At 43.4% G+C, this 18,451-nt stretch overlaps 1 protein-coding gene across 1 annotated transcript; it reads left to right on the top strand.

Moving 5' to 3' along the window:
* Positions 1 to 284: 284 nt before the first annotated feature.
* Positions 285 to 16,834, top strand: LOC118788049 (neuronal acetylcholine receptor subunit alpha-7-like). The gene is made up of 10 exons (XM_036543886.1): positions 285 to 433; positions 4,775 to 4,914; positions 5,150 to 5,194; positions 7,394 to 7,503; positions 9,573 to 9,652; positions 11,472 to 11,639; positions 12,907 to 13,101; positions 15,417 to 15,503; positions 15,753 to 15,862; positions 16,275 to 16,834. Exons 1-10 carry the CDS (start codon positions 379 to 381, stop codon positions 16,788 to 16,790), a joined length of 1,506 nt encoding a protein of 501 aa, XP_036399779.1. The 5' UTR covers positions 285 to 378; the 3' UTR covers positions 16,791 to 16,834.
* Positions 16,835 to 18,451: the final 1,617 nt, after the last annotated feature.

Here is an 18,451-nt window from a genome sequence, read left to right as displayed (position 1 = left end):
AGAATTTAGAACGGTCCTTATACAAAACCAAGCTAGAACACTTCACAGAGAGGTCCATTAGCGTGAAACCCATGAGGTCCAAGTTTAGGATTGATGGAGAATGTCAGACTTCCTACAGCAGCTGTCAAGACCATGCGAGCGCGTTACTACAAATGCTTTATGTGTAGGTTTTCAAAGGGGACTGCCCCCCCTCAAACAAAAACACAAACTCGCATCTCTTGCTGTTGGTTCCCTCGGGTTTTACAGTTCAGAGCTGTGTGTGGAAATCTAAGTCGAGCGCGGCAGAGAGTCTGGGATAGCACATCATTTCTTAAACTGAGTTCTTAAATTCGGCGTTTTCAGATAGCAATAGACTAGTTTGTTTCACTGTTACATGCGATGGGGACTCGCAATTTTATCCTCTTCTTCATGGGCACTGCCTGCTTGCTGAAAGGTATGTGCTGCATGTCTTTTATTATACTCAGTTAATTTGTACAGTTTAGTCTATATTTAATAATTTGCCGGTTGTGGAATTGTGTCATTATCTAGTTATTAATCACTGAACGATTAAATCGTCTTAACTGTTATCATTGCGTACATACATTTTTAAAATCATTTACCTAGTTCGTGTTTTCTTATATTCCGCAAGCCTTTTTAACTCCTGCCAATAGCGTTTCTTTTGGTCAGATTAGCATTTGTTTTGTTCTAAACGGGTTGTCTTGTGTCGGTCGTTAAACTGGGGGTTCCTTGGTTACACCAGTATCAAGCCTTTGTTCTCTCGAGGACTGTCAATTGCTGATTCTTAAAACCGGGCGCAATATCACTCGAGTTGGAGCTGCAACTCAAAAAGCGAGCGTGTTATGTTTCAAACAATCGACAGCCATTCAGGTTTTTCTTGATCCAAACCTCTCAACAAAATAACAGATGAGCATTTTGAATTATGTCAGTATTGATATTTAACAGCTGGTCGGTTGGCTGGCATAACCGAACATACTTTAAACCGCCTAAAGAGAAAGTGTTCATGGGGCTCATGAAACGGCTAAGCATTTTCGATTTGTCCGATTTCATTTCACGCATGCAATCAAAGTAAAATCACTATACACATTTTTATCCGTGTGTCATGAAAAATGAATTCAGTCAGAAATACTAAGAATTGTGTTCATCTATATTTTATTTGGAGAAGAATGCACCCTTCAGGCAATGGTTTGAAATGTGGACCACATTCTGCAATTTCGTTGTATTTTTAATACAATGACAATAAAGGCATTCTGTATTCTGGAAACGAGCTTTTGTTGCTCACAATGCATGCCTCAGAGAACATCTTGATAGTTTAAAGGTTAATATGTGAAACAAGACATAAGCTACTTAGCAAATTTCATCCGGTAAATTTGACAAGAATTTCAGGTTTAAAGGCAAAATAGGAACATTTCTGTGAAGCTCAAGTAATCATGATTCGTGAGCGATATTCCACGTTGTCAAATAGCCTACTGGTTGGAGAGTATCAGTAATTATTGATTAAAGATGGAGCACCACAGCTGTTTGCCTGTTACAGTCAGGTAGTGCCAGTGTCTGTGGAACTTTGATCAGGAAAAAAAGCCTTTGTATTGTGAGATCTGGCATCTCTGTGCAAACAGACTCAGTCAGCCTCTGCCTGCTGCAGCCTGTGATATTGCGTTGGTCCGGAGCTCTGACATGAAGTCTGCTGGTAGTGTCTTAAAGGTGACTCTGAGAGCACCTGAGGTATAGTAGTGTTGAATAAGTGACTCAGTGAGAGCACCTGTTATGGTTGTGTTGTCTCTCAGTCAGTGCCAGCACCTGGAACTGGCCTGCCTCTTGCCCACACTATACTTGCCCATCTATACTCTGTATCACAGAAGTGTCACAGAGCTAGATGCTGTGCTATGTCTCCCTCCAGTCTCCCTCTGGTGTTGTCTCAACTTTAAAAGCTATGTTTGTGTTATTCTCTGCTCCGTGCTGATTGAATGCAGAATGCTTCTCCATTTCATGCGACAATAGCAGTAAGTGATCCTGCATATGGTCTCACTGAAACTCAGTTGTGAATGATAATGACCTAAAGTAAATGGAACACAGAACAAAGGGAATTTATTCTGCATTTGGCTCTGTAGCCTCAGTATGAATCAGCCTCACTGATGACAGGTTTTTGAAAAGACAGGAGAGAGGACAGGGCATCTTCAGGTCAGTTCTTGGCAGTGAAGCTTCCCTGTTAAACCTGTCGGAGCTGTTGTGCTGATTTAATTGTTTCCTGCAATGAGCCAAATTACAGTCACCCAAACCAGAGGAAGTGTGGTCTTCAGATCAATGTGTAAACCCACCGAAACGACCTGGACCAGAAGTCCTCACCCTTGCCTCTTCAAAAAACACATGCAGCCTGATTGTTCATCAGTGAGGCTGATTCATACGGTTCCTGAATCAGAGCCAAGTGTGGAACAGATGTCCCTCTGTTCTGGGGTTTATTCCCTTTGGGTCATTATCATTCACAATTGAGTTTCAGTGAAGCCCTGTGCAGAATTACTTAAATGCCATTCTTGTGTGCCATGGAGACACATACTCTTGTTACCACTCACCATGGTGGAGCACAGAATAACACAAACCAATCTGTATTAGCGGCAGCCGTGCACTGAAAAGAGCCTTTCTTCCTAAACATGGACATGTTGATTGCAGTTGCAAGTTTAGTTGTTTCTAAACTTGCAACATTAATGTCATTAAATGTAACCAAATACCATGGATAATTCTTTGATTTTGTGATCTTTATATTGCCTTACATTTTAGCATTTGTAGATGCTTTGAGTATGTGTATTGTCATGTGGTACATGGTTTGCCGGAAATGTAGCAGTGCTGACTTGTTGTAGCATCACGCCCACAGGCTTGATTACGTTTGTGTAAATGTTTTCTAAGTGAAAATCCCTCTGACAATTATGTTCATATGTGAATGGGTAGATCATATCTGGCATGGTTCTTCTCTGTTTTGATGAATTGCCAAACGTTTGTACTGTCTGTTTTTTATTGAAAACCTGAATCATCTCAGCTAAGAGTACTCTTAGTGAATGGCATAAATATTAAAACTACAAGCATGCAGAATTTCTCCATCTTGAAAAAAGCAATAAAACTGAATATAACAACTACATCCCTATGTCAGACACTGTGATGGATGACTACTCTAATGTCAACCCCTCAAAGTCCAGTAGCCCATTAGCTTTTTACTTTCCCTTTATAATAATACTGGATTGCATTTATGTAGTGCCTTTCATGGACCTGAAAGGGCTTTCCAGTGAAAGGGTTGACATGGCAACTAATTCACACCAAAATACTCACCTTAATGCAGAATTTATTTAGCCATTTAAATTCGGTGATGCTTAAATGGCCAGACTGGAAACATGGCAAGGACACCAGGGAACCCCCTTCTTTTTGCAAGAGCCAAACCAGAGGAAGTGTAGTCTTCAGGTCAATGTCTAAACCCACCGAAACAACCTGGACTAGAAGTCCTCTCCCTTGCCTTTTCAAAAAACACATGCAGCCTATATGATGTCCCTCTGTTCTGGGGTTTACTCCCTTTGGGTGATTATCATTCACAATTGAGTTTCAGTGAGGCCTTGTGCAGAATTACTTAAATGCCATTCTTGTGTGCCATGGAGACACATACTCTTGGTACCACTCACCACAGTGGAGCACAGTATGTGTATTATGGGCAGCCATGCACTGAAAAGAGCCATTATTCCTAAACATGGACAAGTTGCTTGCAGTTGTTTTCATGTAATTGTGCCCTCTGCTGATCCAGAGTCAGTCAGAGAGCCTGGCAGAGGTCAGCATTTCTGAGAGAGGATGTGATGGAAAGGTAGTGAGATGAGAACAGTCCATGTGATTGGACACAGCTCTCTGTTTGAGATTGGAAGCCAAGTGTGATTGGACCAGGCTCTCTGTTTGAGACTGAAACCCATGTGATTGGCTGAGGCTGAACCTTTGGGGATCCAGCAGAAACCATTTGATGAGGTGCCCGGATCGATGAAGAAGCGTCCAAATGAGCCGGCCCGGCAGAGCGCCATCTGATTTGTAATCTCTCCCATCATCCCTTTCACTCCCTAATGCAAAACATTGACTTTGCTGGCAGTTTCCAGCCCAGAATGCCTCTCTCAGGATGAAATAGCCGAGCTGCCCAGTCTCCTTTATCCTTCACTCACAACAGGCTTTTGTGTAATTAATTCGAGGATCTCTTTGGAGTGGGTTGCAGTATTTCACAGCAGTCAGTCTGGGGCATTTTCATGGACTTCATCCTCAATGAATTGGAGGTTAATGATCATTTTGGTAGCTGCTGTAAAATTGAAAACTTCCACCTTTATAAAATAGAGCTCAGCTGTAATGTTCTTAGGTAGACCTGAATGCAGAGGGGATCCTTTGTGTCACTTTAATGAACCATGCTAGTTCCAGCTTTGCAGTGTCAAAGGAGAATAATGAGCTGGTCTGGTTCCAACAGCTAACCTAGCTCCATAGTAGTGTTAAGAGGTATAATGACCCAGCCTGTTCATTTTATTGTGGCAAAGGGGGATAAAGTGTCATCCTGGTTCCAGCTTTACAGTGGATAAGGGGTATAATGAGCTAGCCTAGTTCCAGCTTCATAGTGATGAAGGGGTATAATGAGCCAACCTGCCTCCAGCTCTGTAATGGAAAAGGGGTATAATAATCCAAACTGGTTCCAGCTCTATGGTGGAAAGGTGGTACAATGAGCCAGGCTGGATCCAGCTGTGCAGTAAGAAGGCTAGCGTCTCTTGTTTCCTCCCAGTTTCCCTGCAGGGTGAGCATCAGCGCAGGCTCTATAGAGACTTGATGAGAAACTACAACCCTCTGGAGCGACCGGTGTTCAATGACTCCCAGTCACTCACTGTGCACTTCAGCTTTAGTCTGATGCAGATCATGGATGTGGTGAGTACCTGCACACTAGGACCTGCTGACAGAGAGAGTGTAACAGGAATTTTGAAAAAACACACTGAACTCATTTTGCTCCCCCATACTAGAACACACACACATACACACAGTCATTCACTCACACATACGCACAAACACACACACACACACACACACACACACTTTGCACTGCACTCAGTGCACTGCATTTTTATTTCAATCTGTCTAAAGCTGATGTGTCTCTGTGTTGCAGGATGAGAAGAACCAGGTTTTGACAACCAATATATGGTTACAGTTGGTAAGGTTGTTTACTTCATCTTCTGTGTCCGTGTGCTTATGACTATGTGTTACTCAAAATCTACGATCACACACCTTGTGGTGACCACCCTTGCCCACATCCATCAGCACCCACCTTGTTCTCCTGCACGTTTCCGGCCCCTTCACTCCAAACTCACATCCAGCAGCTGAGGGGTTTTTAACTGTGATGGGCACTTAGTACAACGCACCATCCTTAGAACAAAGCAGAATTGCCCTTTACAGTCCTGCTGAACAGGCCCGATGGACAGATTTTGTCCTCCTTCCAAAAGAGTGTCTCTGCAGGCCAAGATTACAGCAGCTCGTATCAGTACTCCTGCCAGTTACAATGCTGTTGGGGGACTACATTAAGGAAATTAATCTGGACCAACAAAGATCAACGCAGCCAGGAGGAAACACTGCTCAAATCAAGATCAACAAAGACCAAAGGAAGCAGACTCAAAGACTCAAGGGCTAAGGGAGTATATCTTTAGGGACAATCCCTTTTGGTACCCTGAGTTAACAGTGCTTTAAACATCCCCAAAGAGCAAAGTTAAATTATTTTATCCTTTATATAAGGCTCTGGGATCTAAGGAATTTGATGCTGTTTTAATGTGGAAGAAACAAGTAATGATGCAAAAAACATGTTTTTGTTTTTTTGATGCTGTTGCTGTTTCTAGAGATTTTGTCCTTTGAATCTGTTACCCGCAGCGTGCATATGGTGTATGACGTGGTCCTGCTTACTGTCTCTGATAAAAGTCATTGCTTTATTTAAAATGAATCGGTGTGCAATGGATATATTTCAAATACATATGTGCTGTTGTGAATTTTATGAGGTGTTGAATATTCCATTCTTGTTGTCAAGTGAAACCTTTAAAAAGATTCCAATGCATTCATTCATTCCAATGCCCCTCAGAAAGTGAACATAAAACACAGCGTGCTACAAAGTGCTAATGCTCTGTAATCTCTGAGTCTTTCTGCTCTTTTGCTGAAAATTTTCCCTCTTCTGTGTAGCAAAGCGTGTCCCCACCAGTTGTGTGCTCTTTCTGTTTAATTACGTTATGCATGCTCTGTTAAGCACCTTCCTTTCTTAATACTGGCATTGATTGATCCATTGAACCCATTTCTTTGGTGGAGTTACTTTGAGGGATGAATTTCCTTTTTGCCTGAAGCAGTGTATATTTTTCAAATGTCAGCTTTGGCTGGTTTTAGTCCATTTAAATATTTATTTTTGCAGTAATAGAAGATTTTGTTCTTGGGCATGATGAAAAAAGATGAAATAAACTATGCAGAAGGTATTATTGATATACTTCTTGAGGAGACGTCTTACCTAGGGCTTCTTATAGCTGATAACTTTTCATATGTCATATAGACCAAGGAGCTCATTTAAATACATTCAAATACTCATCTCAATAGCATCACACTGGAGTTATAATGACCATAACTCATGGGTAGAGCAGGTTACTGCAGGAGAGAGCAGAGTACGGTAGAGTACAGCAGAGTATTGTAGGGCACTTAAGTATCATTTTACTTTAGGGGAACAAGTAACCTTTCAAATTTCAGCCAGCAGACATTCCATTATAACCACAAAATTCCATTGTATTTCGCACAGTTCCTTCTCAGTTTTATGGCTTGTCCAGATGATATTCACAATACAGACTCAGAGGCAGAGAGGTTTACTGGCTATACTCTGTTTAGGTTTCTTTTGACAAGTGATAGCTATGTGTCCTCTGACAGTGCAGGTGATGTCTCTGTGCTGCATGCCAAAATGCCCTTAAAGCTATGAGTCTATGTTGGGTCTTACGTTAACAGTCTTTACTTATATACCCAGAATCATTTTACATAATGAAACAGTGTGAATGTTTGACTTAATATTTTAATGCCTCCTATGCTTTGGCTGGTGTCCATACAGCCTGGAGATGGTTGCCATGCAATGGATGGTTTCCACAGTTGTAGAACTCTTTTGACCTTCTCTGCCGTAGCTATTTATGAATCCCTGAATTGATACAGCTTTTATCATCAAACCTAGACTGAAATTCCGTTGTGTGTCAGCCTTGCATATTCTGTTGATGAGGAAAGTAGTGTTGATCAGGTAAGGTGTGTTGATTAGGAAGGCAGTGTACATGAGGTGTAATCCTCTAGAAAGGATTTAATGCATGTGAGTGTCAGTATGTTGAAGTGCAGCTGTGTTCTTCCCCTCCAGTACTGGAATGATTACTACCTGCAGTGGAATACATCTGAGTACCCTGGAGTGGCCAACGTGAGGTTTCCTGACAGCCAGATATGGAAGCCAGACATTCTGCTATATAACAGGTATACCACCTAGGCAAAAGTACATCACCCAACAGAGACAGTACCCAACAGGTAGACTGTCGAGCAGGTGGATCACCCAGTAGGTAGACTGTCCAGCAAGCAGACTACCCAGCAAGTATTGTCCAGGATGTAGACCACCCAATAGGCAGAGTCAGAGTGTAGCATGAGGTTTGGCAGGCAATAGAGTCATAAGGGGTGTGGCATGAGGTTTGACAGGCAATAGAGTCATAAGGGGTGTGGCATGAGGTTTGACAGGCAATAGAGTCATAAGGGGTGTGGCATGAGGTTTGACAGGCAATAGAGTCATAAGGGGTGTGGCATGAGGTTTGACAGGCAATAGAGTCATAAGGGGTGTGGCATGAGGTTTGACAGGCAATAGAGTCATAAGGGGTGTGGCATGAGGTTTGACAGGCAATAGAGTCATAAGGGGTGTGGCATGAGGTTTGACAGGCAATAGAGTCATAAGGGGTGTGGCATGAGGTTTGACAGGCAATAGAGTCATAAGGGGTGTGGCATGAGGTTTGACAGGCAATAGAGTCATAAGGGGTGTGGCATGAGGTTTGACAGGCAATAGAGTCATAAGGGGTGTGGCATGAGGTTTGACAGGCAATAGAGTCATAAGGGGTGTGGCATGAGGTTTGACAGGCAATAGAGTCATAAGGGGTGTGGCATGAGGTTTGACAGGCAATAGAGTCATAAGGGGTGTGGCATGAGGTTTGACAGGCAATAGAGTCATAAGGGGTGTGGCATGAGGTTTGACAGGCAATAGAGTCATAAGGGGTGTGGCATGAGGTTTGACAGACAGCACAGTCAGAGTGTGAGTCACAAAGGACAGTGCTGCAGAGCTCCTTCCTCTGAATGAGGAACAAAGTGTTCTAGATTTAGATTTCCAGATTCATCCTGGAAAATATATAGACGAGAACAGAGAGATTTATCTCTGTAACATATTGAAAACTGCTGTTTTTGAACCTCGCTGTCTGTCAGCGTCTGTTAGATTCCTCAGCATCCTAATGAATCTCTGTTCTTTCAGCATGAACTCTTATGCAGTTAAATCCTTGGGTATTCATTTACCAAAATCAATTCTCTAAACTTGTGAACAAGCTTCTAAATGAAGAATCCGTGTAAGGAGGGTTTTCAGTTTAGGTGCATTTATTAGATTGTTCATGGCACATAACATAAATGGACATGCCTGCTTCAACTTAGGCTTTGCTTTGATGTCCGTGGTAGTTTATATCACTTGTAAAATACAAGTATGTGAGAAATTATATATTTTTTTAACTATTTCTTTTTGCTTGTAAAAGTATTATGAGAGATCTTAGCAGACTCATTTAGTTTCAGGAGCAGGTGCCGTAAATTTTATTCTAACCCTTTTCCCATTTATTGTTTTTTACTTTAGGAGTCTTATTGGCAAAAAGAATGATGGGCCTGAAAGACTGACTGTTTACAAAGAGAATGGGCACGTTTTGAAGAATTATGCAATGCTCGTCTTTATTAACATTCCTCAGAATCACTGTGGGGAAAACAGACACACAGTGAAAGAATAAATTATCTAGTCTTGTGTGTGGAGTCAAACATTTGTGTCTTTTTTATGAAGCCCTGCTCTCTTTCGCTTGCATCCTGCTCTGTGAATGCTGTGCGATTTGCTAGTTGGAAAATGTCGATTAATGAAGTGGGTCAGCCAGCAGCCCAAACTCAGGCTGTGATACAGTGCCTCGCCTGGTGCCGCATGGCAGATCGATGCTCCCTTTCTGGTTTTATCGTTACTTAGTCGTTTTCCTCTGCAGGGTGAACAGCTGAAGCAGCCCTTTCTGCTGTAGTTAATTTGCACATTTGCAAACCACCGCACAATCTTATATAAAGGCTCTATTGACACTTAAATAAGTGCAATTTGTTTTCACGGTACGCCGAATTGATTTACGCAGCCGTCCTCCAGCTATTGTGCGATACTGTGTGAGCACTTTCTCCTCATGGTTCCCACTGTGCCCACAGAGTCGTAGCTTATGTGACAATTAAATCCATCCTGAATGCTAACGGATGCTAATACTAATGATGGATGTACTGTCATGCAGTGCTGATGAGAGGTTTGATGCCACTTTTCACACCAACGTCCTTGTTAACTCGTCTGGGTCCTGCCAGTACCTGCCCCCAGGTGAGTCTCCATACTGTCTATGATTCAGACATGCTGCTCCACAGAAGGGTAGTGCTTTTTAGAAACAGGAAAAGATGGATAGAAAAATAATTATGACTGTGAAATGAATGGTAATGTCAATAGTATGGACTCATGGATGCAAATGTGTAAGAGCTTAAGTCGTAGAAGCCTGTCAACCATAGAGCTCTGCAAAACAATTAGATTGGTTAAGTTGCGAGTCCACTGATCCACCTGAGCTATACATGTGGAGTTCTGATGAGAACTAATGTGGCAGTTTGCATTTTAGCAATGGAGTCTCCCCTACTGCTCCACTGCAACAGACTCCAGCTTTATAGCTGAAGGACAGTTAAAAACAATTTGAAATTATAAGAAAGGTGCAGCGTCATCGTTTCGGGGCAGTCACAGGAGCTAGGAACTCTACTGTTGTGTATGAAAACAATTCTGGAATACTGAGCGCACTCTGATATAACATGCAAAAAAAAACTCCCTCTGGGGGGGAGGGGGAGGGGGGCTTTAGAGACACGTAGAACTTACATGTGAAAAGCTTAAAGCTTCAAAGTTGTACTTCTTGCATCCACGGTAAAGCATTGGATCTTTCGTCCATCTCTGAATCCCAGCTGTGTTCCCTCTAAATCTTGTTTATTGCCTTTACTGTAGAATACTATTAGGGCATGTTTCACTCTATTTCAGAATGACAGTGTCTACTGTAATGAGACAGTTTCATGAGGCTGGCTGTAATGTGTCAGGGCCTGATGCATGCAGGATTTAGATGGGAACTTAACTGAATGAATTGCATCTATACTACACCTCTCATCCTCAAGGTTCAACTGTAAATTATATATTTTGTCTTGGGTGTGTCTGTTATGTAAATCAACAGTAATAACAGTTATAATAAACCATTTTAAATCTATATTAATAATCCTAATATTGATATTAGTCAGTATCTCCCGATCAGTTTGTCTCACTTCCCTGTGGCCCACTAAAGAGAGGAATGGAACACCTACTGGTTAGAACAGGTGATTGCAAGTGTTGTTTGATATTTACCTAGTACCTAGTTACTGTGCAAAGCAGCTGAAAGTGAGACAGAAGGAAGGACAGACAGAGAGAGGCGGAGAAAGAAAGTAAGACAGAAATAGTTTTTGACCCCACTGCATTGGGACATTACTCATGATGTCACTTAGCATTCCCTAGCATGGGAGACAGAACTCACTCTGAAAAATTAAAAAAACAAAACCGCTGTACACTCACATAAAAAAAAAAAACAGAAACCCCACCCTACTAAAATAAGACAGCAAAGATATAAAAAGGAAAAACAAGAACAACAACAAAGAAAAATAATAACTGAACCTTACAAACAAGAAAACCAAAAAGAAAGACATGGAACCTTCATGCGCATCCATTGTGAATAAAGCATGCAAAGAGCCGGAGAGAGAGAGAGATCACAAGCAGCAGAAACAGCTCCTTTACTGGCAAAGGGGGTGTGGTTGGAGGGAACAGCAATAGTAAGGACTGCCCTTAATTCATACAGGTGAATAATAGCATCATCTGACAAGGTTCAGGAAGAGACAGGGAGAAAGGTGCTCCAAACTGGACCTTCAAATATTTTTACATCTCCATTTCAACAAAAAACAATAAAAATCTCTGTCCCATAGGCCATTTGTATGCATACTTCAAATTCTTACAAAAAACTACAAAAACAGTATTTCAGCTCAGAATATTGTATGGTGTTCATTTGTAAAGGAACACCATTATATGTTTATGTTGCTGCTGTGTCTTGCATTTGTTTCCATGGCATCAGTTCATCACTGCCTCTTCTTAGGAATCTTCAAGAGCACCTGCTACATCGACGTCCGCTGGTTTCCCTTTGATGTCCAGAGGTGTGACCTGAAGTTTGGCTCTTGGACCTATGGGGGCTGGTCACTCGACCTGCAGATGGAGGAGGCCGACATAACGGGATACATCGCCAACGGGGAGTGGGATCTTGTGGGTGCGTCTCCTCTATCTAACCTAGCTGCACTATGGTAAATACTGTTTACAAGGAGCAGTTAAAATCCCAATTTAGCACACAGAGGGCAGCTGCCACAGAGAAGTAGAGAAATCCCCAGAGAAGGCATCGATGCATGCTATGTCTTATCTCTCCACAGAGTGTGGGGGGGGGGGGGCTAATAATCCACTGACAAGCAAGCTCACAAGAGTTGCACCCTGACCAGTTGGTATTCCTATCCTAAGCTTCCCTTAATTTGCTAAAGGTTTGTCCCCATTGTTGTCATTTTTGAGAGGGAATATTTGCAACTATCCAAAAATGCTGAGGTTCCTTCTAAAACAATTATATTAGTTAAAATCATTATTTGGATGAGATTCTACAACTTCAGTGACAGATTGATAGATGTATTTATAGTCAACTGCCTTAGTGGTATTACAGAACAGAGCTGCTTTCTCTGTAATCTGGCCTGTGGAGGTAATGAGACATTTGTCTGCAGTAAAGGCCACAGGCTGTGCAGTGGTTGCCCTCTGGCCCGTGAAGGTCGGCTTGACTCTGTGTAGGGTGGTGTTTGGGCAGAGCCGTAATTGAGGACCGCTGTCACTTGGGTAATGAACAGCGGGGAACTATGTTCAGGGGTACCAGTCCAGTGAAAACACCCCTTCAGACACCCCCGACTATTCAACAAGGCCTGATTGAAAGCATTAATCAGTACGGTCAATGGCCTGTCAGATTCACCTTCACTTTCATTTTTGTTGTTTTTTCTTTCTGGCCTTACAGCACACAAGCTAAGAATGGTAATAGAACATGAAAGTAAGACACTTCAATGCTAAACTGAGTCATCTGCTGAATTTATTATATATGAGATCATAACTGTGATCTCAGCTGATGAGTTAAAGAGAAGTATGAGATTTAGTTAGGGGGCATATAGATACTATTGCGAAGACCAGCATGGTAAACACTAAAGATTTATAACCAAACACTAAGGATTCAAATGTGGTTCCCAACAATCAATCTCAGTTTGCATGCATGCTACAAATGATTCACAATCATATTAAACAGCCAGCTGATCCATTTCTGGAGGTGGTTTAAAAACATTTTTCACTCACAACCATATTGGCTTAATGTTCAGACAGTTGGTAGAATCCATCACTACACCACAAAATTCAGTAAGCAACCTTGCCAAGTTCATTGGTCAGCTTGCAACTGATGCATGGATGGATAATGTGACCTGTAGAAGTGCCACTGTGTATGTTCTGTGTGATTGGTGCAGAGGTCCCAGGGCGCAGGAATGAGAAGTTTTATGAATGCTGCATGGAGCCGTACCCGGATGTGACGTTCACCGTGGTGATGCGCAGACGGACACTGTACTACGGCCTGAACCTGCTCATCCCGTGTGTGCTGATCTCTACGCTGGCGCTGCTGGTCTTCCTGCTCCCTGCAGACTCTGGAGAGAAGATCTCACTGGGTGAGTGCGCTCCGCTGATCTGAGATCAGCTTTGGATCTGTACACTTGCACAGAAATATCCCTTTCACTGGCCACACTCCCATCAACTGTGTTACTGTACATGTGCATGTGTTTACAGAGTGGAACACACTGTCTGGAGCAAGACACATTTTTCCCAAACAGCAGTAATGGTGACACTTACACTGCCTCTCTTCACTGATTCTGCTCAGGCGTCCACCGAATGTTATGCTTAGACTTAAACTAAGCCCAGATTTATGGCTTTTCTTTGTAGCATGTGGAAATCCCATGGCTGCACTTATCTCTGTAATATTAGATCCTGTCTTTATTGGCACCAGCCTGTGCGTTAAAGAAGACAGAAGGGTTTGAAATGTGCTGGATATTAGAAATGCACTACAGCCAGGAACACAGAGGACAGAACGACAGCACAGGGGACAGAACGACAGCACAGCAGACAGAACGACAGCACAGGGGACAGAACGACAGCACAGCAGACAGAACGACAGCACAGGGGACAGAACGACAGCACAGGGAACAGAACGACAGCACAGCAGACAGAACGACAGCACAGGGGACAGAACGACAGCACAGGGGACAGAACGACAGCACAGCAGACAGAACGACAGCACAGGGGACAGAACGACAGCACAGCAGACAGAACGACAGCACAGGGGACAGAACGACAGCACAGGGGACAGAACGACAGCACAGCAGACAGAACGACAGCACAGGGGACAGAACGACAGCACAGCAGACAGAACGACAGCACAGGGGACAGAACGACAGCACAGCAGACAGAACGACAGCACAGGGGACAGAACGACAGCACAGGAGACAGAACGACAGCACAGGGGACAGAACGACAGCACAGGGGACAGAACGACAGAACGACGGCACAGGAGACAGAACGACAGCACAGGGGACAGAACGACAGCACGTGGTGGCAGAGCCTGGCACAGGAAGGACAGAGACACATTTAAACACTTTCATTAGCAGTGAGTCTGAGCTCGTCCTTGGGGAAGCTGCCTGTCTGAACAATTACTCATTAAAAAGTACCTGTAATTTGGACTGAGGTTAATTGATTTATACTTCAGTATAATGAGTGTTAATTTAGATTTCACAAGGCAGCAGCAGCATGAGGTGTGTGTGTCCGTGAGCGGATGTGTGTGTCCCAAGAGCAGTCCGTGCTGACGGATGCTGCTCAGAGTGAACCTGCCTGGTGAGCCATGGCCTCGTTTAAAACCTCACATTTACCCAGTGACATTGCAGTTTAATTGGAAAGTACACAGCACTGACGTATTTCATATTATGCTTGGTTTGTTTCTGTCTTGTTTGAAGGGTGCAACAGCCACCAAATTAACAGATTTGATCTTTAATGTTTTGCATCCAGCACTAGAAATGGAGAGAATTTAAAATGGGTGATAAGCAACATAACAACATAAATTCAATTCAGTGGGACACAGCTGCGTGTGTACTGGAGTAATCTAACAGTGCCAGTGGGCCCAGAAAGTATAAATAGAGACAGAGATTCCAGTAAACTATTGATCTGTGGAGATCATTAAGAAACTTGTGACTGAGTGAGTCTGTAAGCTAGGTCCACTGCGGAGCTGGGATTTCTGATCCGCTCTCCAGCCCTTCGGCTGGCTGGAGCCAGTGAAGCTGCAGTACTGCTGCTGTTCAGTGCTGAAGCCCCGGGCCATGAGTTTAACTGACATGCTGTGCAGGTGATCTTTGTTTATTGCTACAGTGTTATAAAGGCATTACTGGGAATTGATCAGCAAACTGGAGAAGGCAGAGATCTGGAAATGATGCTGTGGAGTAGGATTTACATAGAATGCTGTGAAATCCTAGTTATCCTCAAATCCTGCTTTGACATTTAGGAACTTTAGACACACAAGGATTTCTTTTCCAAAAGTATTTGCATAGATTTTGTGATTTATTTTTCTCTAAAGAGTTGTTCACACTAAAAATGCAAGAAAGATAGTTTGAACGGAATGCTGGAAGTGATAACTGGAATGCTGAAAAGTTGTTAATGATCAAAAATTGAAAACTGTAGAATATGCTTATGCTTAAATGCTTAAGTTGAATATTCTAGAATGCTGGAGGACCGTCCACCTGTTGGTGGAGCACAGGTTCTGTGATCTTAACTGTATGCCCGTTTGACTGTGAATGGAATATCTGAAAAAAAAAAAAACTATGCATAGATTTGGATGATGCTTGGTCAAATTATTGGCTTCATCACAAATTATTGGACTTTAGGGCTCATACCCTTATGTGATTGTCCTGTTCAACAGCTGGTGCCTGTTCTTCTGTTACAGGAATAACAGTGCTGCTGTCCCTGACTGTCTTCATGCTCCTGGTGGCAGAGATCATGCCAGCCACATCTGACTCCGTGCCACTGATTGGTGAGTGTCTTTACCATCAGTACTTCTACAGGAGTGGGGCAACTGATAAGGTCGTGCTTGTGACAGACCGTGGTCAGATAACAGTTGTTTATTCCTGGTGTATTGTATTGGTGATAGGACTTGCGAACCTTTGTGAACGTGCAGCCCTGCACTGCTGCTGTAAGATTTAAGCAGAATGACGTATTCAGAATAACTCTAAATGTCCTCTGGTTTGTATCTGATGTATGACAGTTCTCTGTGCTTTTGCAGCCCAGTATTTTGCCACCACCATGGTGATCGTGGGCCTGTCTGTAATCGCCACTGTCCTGGTTCTGCAGTACCACCACCATGATCCGGACGGAGGCAAGATGCCCAGATGGGTGAGCTTGTGTGTCTGCTGCCCTCAACTTGACATGTGCAGAAACGAAATTAAAGCTCCCAAGGGTGAAAGTTTCTCCATCAGTGCTTTTTCAGCAAGAGGCTGCAAGGCTCAGCGTGCCCAATGGGCACAGTCCCAGGGAGGGGGCGGAATGCTGATGCTCACTTGGGGCTGCTGTCCAGTTTTGTGGGGAACATAATCTTGCGTGTGGGGGAGGGGCGGGTTGTGTTCATGTGCAGTTCTTTGCAGCAGTCTGAGTTAAGGACTGAACTGGTGCTCATTCTAATCTAAATGTTCTTGTGTGTAGCTGCTCTTTGGGTCTGGTAGTTATGCTGACCTGATGCTAATGCTAATGTTCTGGTCAGACACGGGTGGTTCTGCTGAACAAATGGTAATACTAATATTCTGGTCAGACGCGGGTGGTTCTGCTGAACTGGTGCGCCTGGTTCCTGCGGATGAAACGCCCCGGGGAGAAGAGGGTGCGTCTGGCCTGCCACAACAAGCAGCCACGGGGCAGCGTCTCCAGCGTGGACCTCAACCTGAGCACCGGTGCTCCCCAGCCCCCCAATGACAGCGCGCTCTACGTGGGCTTCCCTGCACACTACACCACCACGCCAGACTCGGGCGTAACCTGCGGGCGGCTGCTGGGCTCAGGTGAGGAGGAGGTGCTGCTGCCCGGGGCTCTGCCTTCCTCGACGGGTGGGGACCCTGACCTGGCCCGCATCCTGGAGGAGGTGCGCTACATCGCCCAGCGCTTCCGCGATCAGGACCGGGACGAGACAGCCTGCAACGAGTGGAAGTTTGCTGCCTCTGTCATCGACCGGATTTGCCTCATGGCCTTCTCCATCTTCACCATCCTCTGCACAATTGGCATCCTCATGTCTGCCCCCAACTTTGTGGAGGCTATCTCCAAGGACTTCTTTACCTGAGCCCCTCCCTGCCCTGCCCCACCCCGTCTAACCCTGCCCTGCCTTGCCCCATCCCTGAAGGAACACTGCCCCTTCTCTCTACTGTACGTCCCTCATGAGCACTCATGTGTGCTGCTTACCTGCACAAAACTAATGTAGGTCACCTCAGTAACAGCTGTCTGTCTTCTACAGTACCATCTCTCTTATATCATGCGTGATGGTGTGGGAAGAGCAGTTTTTTTCATAGTGTTTTATTATCCAAAGCATCGGAAAGAAATAATATAGTCTGTTTTTTATTTAGGCTTTTTCTGAAAGGCCAAGAGGAAGAGTGGACAGAAGAACAGGGGTTTCTCCCCATCTTTAGGGGTCACTGAGATGAAACTGTTCTCCTACTGAGGAGAATCAGAGATGGGCAAAGATACGTCAAAATGTATCTTGTTACAAAATACAAAATACCCCTTAAATAAATGTATCAAAATACAATACAAAATACTAGTGCCAGAAAATGTATCAAGATAAAATACATGTATTTTGTATTTTCAAAATACAGTAAAATACATGTAGAAACTTCCTCCTTGGCCAATTCAAAGACATGGCAGTTGAGACCCAACCATTTGAATTAGTAGCCTGTTTAGTTGCCTTTAAGAACAACTAACTTTTCAAATATTTGTTAACCGCCTCCTATTATATATATATATATATATATATATATATATATATATATAATTATTATTATAATGTTAACCACCATGTGCCATGCAATATGTAGCCAGATATATGTTATACATCTAGCTAACACAGTCTTATATGCTTATCGAGCTGTTTCATGTTGTTAACTATCCAAGCCCACTTGTAGCACTAATTAATAGCTAGCTAATTAATAGCTAGGGGGCGAGAGACTTCACAGAAGATGAGCTTGATTACGGAAATACTGTGAGTAGTGTGGACTTACAAAATCACTGTGTGTGAGTGTGTCTAAGTGTATTGTTCTTCATTTAAGATGTATTTACATGATTTTTTTTATGTTATATGAATCATAGAAAATGTATTTTGAGTATTTTGAAAATACAAAATTACTCCACTCTAAAGTGTCTTGTTACAAATTACATTTGAATTTTTTTCAGCCCTGTCAAATACAAATGACAAAATACTCAAAAGTAATTGAAATACATATTTCAAATTCAAGTAACAGAAATACTGCCCATCTCCGAAGAAAACATTACTAATCTGGGGGAGTGAGACTTGATGACCCCCATGATGATGTAAGAGTACCACTGACTGGCATTAATATAAGATAGCTCCACCCATTATGTTATGTATAGCCTGACCCTGCAGCTCGAATTGGTCCAGTGATCCCATCCCCTGCACAGTGACCTCATCTCCCACAAAGTGACCCCATCTCCCATGCAATGCAGTGACCCTATAGCCCACACAGTACAGTGATCTTAGTGACCCTATCTCCCGCACATTCCAGTGACCCCATCTCCCAGACAGTGCAGTGACCCTATCTCCCACACATTCCAGTGACCCCTATCTCCCAAACATTGCAGTGACCCCATAGTCCACACAGTGCAGTGACCCCTATCTCCCAGACAGTGCAGTGACCCCATAGTCCACACAGTGTAGTGACCCCTATCTCCCAAACAGTGCAGTGACCCCATAGTCCACACAGTGTAGTGACC

The sequence above is a fragment of the Megalops cyprinoides genome, chromosome 13, assembly GCF_013368585.1.
Source record: "Megalops cyprinoides isolate fMegCyp1 chromosome 13, fMegCyp1.pri, whole genome shotgun sequence".
In the NCBI taxonomy this organism is placed as follows: Eukaryota; Metazoa; Chordata; class Actinopteri; order Elopiformes; family Megalopidae; genus Megalops; species Megalops cyprinoides.
This window is presented reverse-complemented; position numbering and strand designations above follow the sequence as displayed.